Genomic DNA, 10,815 nt, shown 5'->3' with positions numbered 1-10,815 from the left:
GATACCTTCTTAACCATTGGTCTTAGTAATTAATCAATCTTTAACTTTCTTCCACTGAAATTCAAAAAGAATGAGAAAGTAAAGCATATAGTGAAGTATTTGCATTTCTGGAGTAGCTAGCTTTTTATTTTTTTATCTTGCTATTTATCATCTAAATACAATTTATAGGAGAATGCCCCCCCCCCACCCCAGTGCATTCAGACAGAGCAATGGAGCAAAACATCAAATGAAAGTTTTGCTGTAGTGAGAAGTTTCAGCATTGCCTCCTTTGTGGCTGCAATGTCTATGGAAAGCCAAGGGACAGGGACTTTTGCAATTCTCTTGTAGTCTTGTTTGCATCTTTTTTACAGGAAATATATTTCATTTCAAGTTAACTTTTCGGCATGTATTTATGAAAAGACATGCCAAATGGAAATTTATGAAATGTTGCATCTGAAACTGCTAAAATAAATTTCAAACGTCTCAGTCTATACACAGACTTATATGAAAAATAATTTGATTAATATTTTTTTACATATTTTATGTATTTGTCTTCAGACATACTACCTTGGGTTGTTATTGGGGGGGATGGAGGAAGAAGGAGATTTAATATGTTCAGTTCTTGGAAAAACAATAATCAAGAGAGGATAACATCCAAATAAAAATCAAATAAGTAATGAAATATGCTGTACAGCTATGAAACCAGTTTGATTTCTGCCCCTTATTTAACTGTTTCTGATATAATTATCATTAGAGGTTTGTCCGACTTTTCTCAAAATCCCACCAGAATAAAAATATAGTTTTATCCACAGCTCAATAAACTTTCAAAGCATCCCCTTTTCTATTTTGGAACAAGTTTCTTACTCTCATCATGGAATGAGTAGGTCGAGGTTTCTTAAGCCAGTTTTACATCCTGGAAAACGTTATGCACCTTGTCAGATTGTTAATAATCCTAAAATGCTAAAGGCTTGAAAGGATAATAGATGCACTCAAGATTGATTCCAGCAAACAATAAACAGCATAGCTTGAACTAGGTATGTTCCGGCTGTGCTTTGTGATTGATATTTTTCATTTATTTGTAAGGCTCCCAGAAATGATGAAGTACAATAAAATAGAGCAAATAAATACATTGCTATGAAACAACTGCAATTACTAAACAATTTTTCAAACCCAGAAGAAAACTTAGTAGTTAGCTAACCTAATCACTAAGTAACAAATGTATACCTGCCAATTTATTTGGTTCTGAAATAAAGACCCTTTTTTGTTGTTCAAACCCCACAACCCACATTTACCATTCCTAAATGACTCGCTTTCACAAAACCAGTACCGAATGCAACAATTAACATAGCCCTTTCCCAAGGCTAAAGCACTGCAGTGGATTCCATAACTGCGTTTTGAAATGTTCATGTATATTTCTTAGATATTTTGCTGTCCGCCAATTTGTTGACACTTTTATTAACAGCACCAAACTCCCTGAAATAAATTGTTCTCTCTTAACACTTCTGGTGATCAGGGGTTTGGGCAGACTTGACCCAAAACATTTGAGCACTAAGAAGCTTTTAAAGTCTATTGCATTTCCATGTCCAGCCTAATTCCTATATGCTACCTTACATTATGAATCCAGCCATGGAATTTAGAGCATATATTTCACAAAAGACATCTGTGTTTCTTTTTCCATGTGTCTTTACAAATCTCTGCATTTTGCCAATTATGAGAATCTTGTACTATAATTATATTGGAGCAAATGCAAGAATACTATTTTGACAATAAAATACTGTTTATGATAAGAAAAATCGTTGACTGAAACATGGAAGTTCTCTTAAATCTCAGAGCTTCTAGCATCCTGTTTTAACAGTTTCAGATTTATACTTTGACTGTTCTTCCCCCAATCTCTTGCTGACAACTTCTTTATCCAGTGGTGAAAATGTTCATAGAACCATCACACCTAGCTAATTGGGCAATCTCCTGCAATGGGCTTTATTCTCTAGGACAACCCAACCCATGTGCCAGTCTACTGTCTATTATGCTTCTGCTCACATGTGAGACTTTCTGAGGCATTTTCAGACACAATGTCCCTCCCAAATCATGACTTTTCTGGTAAATCAAAGACAGTAAGTAAGTGTAGAATTGTAAACAAATCTTTCCTTTGTTGGCATAAAATTAATAATTAAGTGATATGTACTGGATTAGACAACATAGTAAGAAAAATGAAAAGTTTCTAAAACAGGATAACTGCAGAAGTCTAATATTTAGATGTACTAATCATGCAATTAATTGTTCACTGTAACTGTCATTACTGCTAAAATAGGATGATAAAATAGGATACTCCTAAAAGGATAATTTAATACATTCAAAATGGGCCACTTCACTCAATCTGTCTCTTTTAATTCATTAAATATCAATTTCAAGAATGCTTCTTCTTTAAACTACTACTTTTAGTAACTGCTACTGATCTTTCGACTGCACTTCTCTCAACCAAAATATTATGCATGTCCAACTTCTCATGGAAAGGTTTTAAAGAAATGTTTCAACATTTGGCAAAGGTAATAAAGTGATGAAAAAAGTTGAGAGAATGGCGTTGCTCCAGATCCAAGGAGGTACGTGTAAATTTAATATTCTTTAAAGCACTTGATAGGAAGAATCAAGAAGTATAGCATCTAATATTTCTTTCTGCTCCACAGGAACCCGTGACTTTGTGGCCTGTAACCATCTACGGAGCTATAAATATTATTCAGATAGCATTCTATTTCCAAATGGATTTTTGGGCTACCCTTGTGGAGCATACAACTTATTTGAAAAAGTATGTTATTTGCATCATGCCAAAATATTAACAGAAGAATGTAGTCTTTTGGCTTTTTTTTTTTTTTTTTTGTAGCAGCATACAAGGGATTTTTTTAAAAAATCATGAGACCATCAGTTTACAAGAGCTTCTGTTGACTGACATCTCCACTGCTTTGCCCTTCTCAGTCCTTAGGGGTGTTGCTTAATTAGTGACTTTCTCTTCTCCCACCCCCCAACAACAAAATGTAATTACAAAAATTACAAAATGTAATTTACAATTATGGCTCAAATGACTAACTGCAATTTGCACCTGCTTTCAAAACAAATGCAAAATTGCATGTTTAATTCTGTTTTGGCAGTCAAGGCACAATTTATGGGTCGTCCAGTTGGCTGCATTGCAAACTAAGACAATCAGCTATTTAGCAGAGTGAACCACAAGAGGTGCAAGCATGCAGATTTGAGCCTCAGATATGTAGAAATGAATTATATGAACATTAATATTTTTATTTTGGGGGCTGTGCAGAAACCTGGATGCTGAGAATGGAAATATGATTTGGGGAATGGGGAGAGTATGCACATTGCATCTCTCAGTATTCCCTCAAATCAACATGCTTTGTCACTACATGAACCTGGAAAATAGCAATAGCAATAGCAGTAGACTTATATACCGCTTCATAGGCCTTTCAGGCCTCTCTAAGTGGTTTACAGAGAGTCAGCATATTGCCCCCAACAATCTGGGTCCTCATTTTACCCACCTCGGAAGGATGGAAGGCTGAGTCAACCCTGAGCCGGTGAGATTTGAACCGCTGACCTGCTGATCTAGCAGTAGCCTGCAGTGCTGCATTTAACCACTGCGCCATCTTCTTTGAGTAGCTGCTAAGAACAAGAAAACACTAAGTTTCGTTCTCTTTGCATTCAGTTCTTTCCACATTCTTAGTCCAGGAATGAATTAACTGAAAAAATAATCAAGCTAGAAACAGAATGTATAGGGGCAGGCTAATTAGAACTGTAGATAATTCTTGAATAACCACCTAGCACATTTGACACTCTTTTTGAAAAGTGGTTGTAGGCTTCATTAAACACTTAAGTTAAATGTCATGTTATTTCTTTGTCAAGATCTAAGGCAAGAATGCCATAATTCAGTTCTGCAGAGATCTGGATTCAAAGAATAAAATGTGATTTGGAGTATGCATGGATTGATAGGCATTTTGCATCAATTGGGAACATCACAAACCAAGGGCCTGTGCCTCTTTTCCAGAATCAGCTGTACAGGGCAGCCACACAAACGTATAAGAAATTGGAAATGATTTAAGGTACCTAGGTGCCATGTGCAGACTTACAATGCACAGCTCTAATATATAATATGGCTTTGTTCACGTTAATAGCATGTAAACAATGTCACAGCTGGACAAAATATAAACTTGGGGATGAGAGACATTCTCAATTCATAGAGATAGATAATTAAGGTTTAGAAAAGATGAATTATGCTGAATTTTGAACTTTCAGGGTATAAAGTCTGTATGGCTGGAAAGAAGCGTGCTTAATAATCTTCTGATTATGTTTTTTTAAAATAAATACACAAATATATATCTCTTGTAACATGGCATAAAATTTATTGTCTTGAACAAGGAAAATTACTACTCATTTAGTAGTACAAAGGACAGAGAAAGAAAAAGATAGCATAATTAGCAGCAAATGTGAAGGAAATGAAGAGGATTGAATATTTTCCTCTATATATGCTTTTATTAGGGCACCTGCTTCCCGTGTCCAGCAGGTGGATGTCCTCCTATGGGTCATTATGCAGATCGATTTAAAGACAATATCACTTCTGAATTTACTAAGCTTTATTTGAACACTGGAGACGCCAAAAACTTTTCCCGTAAGTGGGGGCTGAGAATTGGAGATTATTAATGTTTGTTTTCTTGCAACTGTGCATGTTGGTGTTTGCATATACTTAGGTATACACATACATATGTGCAAGCACGCAAAGGCACACACACACACATGTACTTTCACCACTGGGAGAGAAGAAAACCATATTATCTTCCAGATGCCTACCAAGTTTTGTTTGGGTTGCAATAGGGATAAAAATGGGATAGGGAGAGAGACAGACAGACAGACACACACACACACACATACACACACTCCTATACCTGGGAGAGAAGATGAATATCTAACATTAGCTCTTCCCTAAAAGGAATGAAAGCTAGCCACGTTATATGTTTTTTCTGAAGATTAGATCACTAAACATCAGTTAGGAAGTCCCAAAGTTGCTTTTTCAAGAGGCAACTGGACTTTCTTGTTTTTCTTTGAAGATGTTTTGCTTCTCATCCAAGAAACTTCCTCAACTCTGACTGGATGATGGGGAGTGGAAGAATTTATATTGCTTTCAGACAGCTGGTCATTTGCATTCTTTTAGAGAGACATTGAGGCCACCTGGAAGTTTATCTGTGACCTTGGGGTCATCTTAGTAGTGCAAATGGCTGTGGAGCCTTCAAAAACTTGGAACTTTCGGCAGTTCCAAGAAGAGGAAGAGGGGTAGGAGATGTACATTTAAGCTATTTATGACACTAATTGTGGGGAATCTAGCCTATGAGCAGATTTCATACATTTTGGATATGTACAGTACATGGATTCTGGAAAACTATTTTTGTTGCATGTGAATAATAAAACAGGATTCTCCCTCATAATTAAAACTAGCTGACGTTTTGGGTCTTCAAAGTGCAACTCATTTTGTGAGTTTATTATAATATTCAATTTTATTAGTACTAGAAACTTGCTTGACTAAAACCAAATTCTCATTAATGATGATGTGCAGGTTGGAGATACAAGTCATCAGTCACACTGTCTGGAAAAAGCAGCGTCTGGGGACACATAAATATTGCCCTGTATGGGAGCGGAGGAAACACAAGGCAATATGAAATTTTCAGGTAAGTTTTGAGAAACACCACATCTAATATAGAATTTTATAGTTGTTATTTTCACTTTTCTGATGTTCTTTCCTCATCTGAGAGGTGGATCCAATTATTTATTTTAAAAATAAGATAAATAACAATATGCACATGATTTTTTAACACCACAGAATATTAAAAAAAAATAGTTTCCTATCTTCAAGATTTTTTTGGAGGGTAGTTTATTTATTACTCAAATTTAGATTCAATATACTGTATATAATCCAACCTTTTGCAAGAAAGCAAACTGCATTTAGCCAAGTATAGTAGCAACAAAAAAGAAATGCAAGTATATGGGCCACAATTTTCTGCTATAATAATATCCTGACTGCATACATTTACTTTTCTAATGAAGGAAATTGATAAAAACAATAAATAATCCTAATCTATATTTCCACTCTAGATACAGCTAGTCTTCGTTCAGCGATCACAATTGGGACTGGCAACTTGTTGTTAAGCAAAGCAATCACTACATTAAACCATGATTATGCTTGGAATCTTACTTTATCTTTTTTTTTTTTTGCCTTAAAGACCTGTGAAGGTTGTAAATGCAAGGATTGATCCTAAAACTACCTTTTCATCACTATGATAACTGTGAATGGCTGCTAAATGAGGCAGTCCCTACATGAGGACTACCTGTAGTTTAATATAAAATGCTTTCAGACAGTATTTTCACATTGCCTGTTGACAACTTTCCTGTATTAACCTGCCGCTTGTTCTTTTAAAAAAATCAAATATTTATTTCAGTCACAAATATGTATAAAATAACGGTATGAAATTACAACCATTTCGATGGTATCAATGAAATTTTAAATATTCTAAAACCTGGTGCTACCCACCTGATTCTAAATTATTAAAACCCTAAGAACATTAACATTAAGACCAAGAAGTGACATATGACAAAATTTATCATTAGCTGGCAATCTAGAAACATCTCTCAAAGAAATCAACAAAAGATATTGGAATCAACAGTTAGAATTGGATTCTTCATCTTGCCAGATAATAAAAATAGAATCTGGATCCGGTTTTATCCACATACTATGTAGAATTGTGCATGTCAAATTTGTTCTGGATTTCACTTTTTTTCTAAATAAAAAATATTTGAATGATATGTAGAACAATCTTACAAGATTATCCCTGCCATAAAATGTCCTTTCAACAAATTGAGATTACAGATCCCATAATTTCTGTAATCCCATCTGGTATTCCAGATGGATGGAAATTCCAGGAAGTGTAATTCAATTGATCTGAAATGCATTTATTTGAGGATTTATCTCAAAAATTATTTTAAGCACATTGCGTCTTCATTTTAATATCTTCATATTTATGATTGTCATTTTCTCCAAAGGATTTTTAAAATTACATTTTCCAAATTATTATTATTATTTTAAGTTTCCACTTGTCATTTGCTGTGACTGTTTGAATTACAAACTGTATTATAATTCGACAAACATGTCACTTGCTACTTGACTAATTTTAGCTGAGCCAATAACATGTTAATACCAGAAAGTAGTTTTACCAGCTGGAATGTATTAAATTATGACAGGTAATTATTTCCATTTAGATTGCATTTAATCTGACTCTTGCAGGTTTTTCCCCTCTTCAAGGGGAAAAAAACATACTGCAATATATTCATATGCAAATCTATATACTAAATAAATTTTTGAGTCCTGTATTTTTTCAGATGTTCGTCTCTCAGATGTACTAAATTTTAGCAATAGCAATAGCAGTTAGACTTATATACCGCTTCATAGGGCTTTCAGCCCTCTCTAAGCGGTTTACAGAGTCAGCATATCGCCCCCACAGTCTGGGTCCTCATTTCACCCACCTCGGAAGGATGGAAGGCTGAGTCAACCTTGAGCCGGTGAGATTAGAACCGCCGAACTGCATATACCAGTCAGCTGAAGTGGCCTGCAGTACTGCACCCTAACCACTGTGCCACCTCGGCTCTTGACACAAGCTATTTGGCCCATCATCGTTTTGGTAAACTTCATAGAAACTATAAACACAGTAGACAGGTCAACTAAGAAACAGTTTTGGTTAAAGTGAATATCTCATACAAAGTGTAGCTATTTTTTAATGTTGGAGTTATGCTAAAACCAAAAATAAGTTACATTAAAAAAAATAGGGCAAAGATCCAGGTGCAGACTGGGAAAAAAATGGATGCATGTATTTATAAATATAAAAAGTAATGAAATGACTTTATTTGTTTTGTGTTGTTTTGTTTTTAAGGGGGAGGCTCAAACCTGGTGAGATTCATACCAACCAAATAGATGTAGAACTTAAGGTTGGAACCATCACTAAGGTTAAATTTATTTGGAACAACATTTACATAAACCCAACTTTGCCCCGACTAGGAGCAACAAAGATTACAGTGCAAGATGGAGAAACTGGGAATGTGTATGTATACCCTCACTAGTTCCAGAACAAGTAATAAAAGAAACATACTTACTATTTTCAAATTAAACTTACAAAAGTATTTATATCCTACAGGTACATATGTGGGCCTTACAGTTTTACATAATAGTTTGTATGTTTGTATACAGTACGTACCAAATTATTCTAAAGCTAGTTTAGTGGGACAAACCTGGCTGAAACTCTCAGCTCTCATGAACACTCATTTATACTGGTTTAAAAAGAAGATTCTGCAAATTCATTCAGAGGAGTGTAATCAGTGACCATTAGGTTTGATTATTGCACAACTCCAATATAATAAGCAGCATATTATAAATAGCTAATTCTATGCAAGAACTCAAAAAAAGAAGTCACAAATGCATCTCTTCGACCATAGAGCTGAAGAGAATGCTAAAGTAGATTGGCCCTTAGCCAGATTCAGAGTATTTATTATCTTACAAAAAGCTGTACGTATCTTCAATAGAAGATACCAATTACCTCCAATAGACCGATCAGATCCCACAGACTAGGCCTCCTCCGAATTCCATCCGCCGGCCAATGCCGACTGGCGACTACCCAGAGGAGAGCCTTCTCTGTGGCTGCTCCGACCCTCTGGAACGAGCTCCCCGTGGAGATTCGAACCCTCACCACCCTCCAGGCCTTCCGCAAAGCCCTTAAAACCTGTTCCGACAGGCCTGGGGCTAAAGAGCTTTTGCCCCCCTTCTCGAATGGTATGGTTGTTGTGTGTTTTTTAAATTTTGTATTGTTATGTTCGTCTTTTTATCCCCCTGTCTGTACCCCCCTTCCCTGACTGAATTGTGAGCCGCCCTGAGTCCCCTTCGGGGAAAAGGGCGGCATATAAATGTAATAAATCCAATCCAATCCAATCTGGATATAGATGCACAGGTGTGTTATCTAGCTCAATCAAGTTCTTGTGAAATTCCTTCTGTTTGTCAAGGGAAAGTTGGATGCCCAGCAGGTTCCAGTGGAATGGAGAGTTCACGATTTCTAGGAGCAGGGCTCAGCTGTTTGACTCCACACCCTCTCACTGTTCATTGCTTATGTTCTCACTGCCCCCAGTTTCATCCATTGGCTAGCTGTACCAGCTTGTTTTTCTACAGCCATCATGCCTACTGGCATGTATATGATTTGAGAATTAGGCTCATCTCACTGGAGAATGAGAGTCTAACACTCTGGGATAAGGAAAGAAGAGGACAGAATTGGTTATTGCCATTGGACTCAGCTTTTGCCTAATTTATTTAGGTACTGAAATGAATGGTCCTTTCTCACTGTGTTTCCCAGAGCTAATTTCCTTTACACTGAGTCAGACAAAGTTGCATGTGAAGGAGACCCGCTGAAAACCATGGGGAAAATGTCAAGTCTATATTTGGTCTTGTTGATCAGAATCCTAACATAGCTGATCTTGATAAAGTTTCTTTTGTTGAATTGTGTGAATCGGGAGCATTGGGTGTGTGAGAAGATTGTAACAGAACCCGTGACAGAGTTTGATGAGAGATCAGTAAGAAAAGCAGGCATAACAGTCCCTCTTGATTACAATCCATCTTAAGCACAACTAGATAGAGAGTTGTAGCCACAAGTATCTTCTTTGAATATTAAAAATGGGCAATTTTTCTTATTCTCACTTTTCTTTCTTTTATAATTTTGTACTAAGTACAAAAATTATAAAAACAAATGTACGAAACTAATCGTATACCAATTTACTGTATACCATATACCAGTGTTTCTCAACCTTGGCAACTTGAAGATGTCCGGACTTCAACTCCCAGAATCCCCCAGCCAGCGGCTGGGGGATTCTGGGAGTTGAAGTCCGGACATCTTCAAGTTGCCAAGGTTGAGAAACACTGCCATATACAATACCTCAAAAGTGATTTTGAATTAATTACATTTCTTGAGAGTCGGTGATACAAAAATTTTAAAGTTCGTGCTAATGCACGAGTGATATCAAAGTATATACATTAATGCCTGCTTTTTTTTTAACTTTCCAGATTCCATTTCTGCGGCAGTGAAACTGTAAGAGAAGGTGTGCTGCAAACACTTACACCATGCTGATCTTGAAATGTGGAAAGCTTTTATGCAAATCTTAATAAAAAATAACATTTCAAGCACCTTATATATTCTTATGCCCAAGTGACTTTAATTTTAAAGATATAAGAGCTCTTTTCCTTCACTGCCCTTGCTCCCGTTATGCCAAAGGACAGAGTTTCTGTCATTCTAGTAAGAAAATGACATGCAAAACCATAGGAGTATTGGTGCTTCTGTGCCCAAGTCAAGTTAGAGCTTATCCAGATATTTTGTCAGCATATGGGACTGGGCCAAATTATTATATTGCATTAAACAAAGACAAAAGACTCTCTAAGTCCTGGGTGAAAGTGAAATGAACCTGCAATTGCACCTTTGTGTAATAGTGGTGAAATAAGAGCATTCATCACTGTATCTAAAGGGTGAAAGTAATAGCTAAGGGGGTTCAAGTTAGGCCACATCTTAATCTTATTTTTAAAATAAGGTCCTCAGGCTTAATGCTCACTCTGTGCACCCGGACCGAAGACAAATTGCATGATAAAAAGTATGTGATATGTACTTAGCATGTTATGCTTTTCTTCTTCCATGTAGACTTAAACATTTCTTGACTGTATGAGAATATATATAGATATATATACAACACAGGTCGGTGACTAAAAAGCTGTTTATT

General features: G+C 36.1%; 1 protein-coding gene across 1 annotated transcript in view; it reads left to right on the top strand.

Annotated features, from left to right (window-relative positions):
- LOC116514140 (pancreatic triacylglycerol lipase-like) overlaps positions 1-10,175 on the top strand; it is a 21,555-nt gene extending 11,380 nt beyond the window's left edge. Inside the window, 5 exon segments of the mRNA XM_032225604.1 lie at positions 2,661-2,779; positions 4,510-4,639; positions 5,579-5,690; positions 7,944-8,111; positions 10,112-10,175. Of these exon segments, the coding sequence (XP_032081495.1) occupies positions 2,661-2,779; positions 4,510-4,639; positions 5,579-5,690; positions 7,944-8,111; positions 10,112-10,175 (593 nt within the window).
- The last annotated feature ends 640 nt before the right edge of the window (positions 10,176-10,815 follow it).

Source organism: Thamnophis elegans, chromosome 10, assembly GCF_009769535.1.
Source record: "Thamnophis elegans isolate rThaEle1 chromosome 10, rThaEle1.pri, whole genome shotgun sequence".
Lineage (NCBI taxonomy): Eukaryota > Metazoa > Chordata > Lepidosauria > Squamata > Colubridae > Thamnophis > Thamnophis elegans.
Note: the sequence above shows the minus strand (reverse complement) of the source record. Positions and strands in the feature narration are given on the sequence as shown.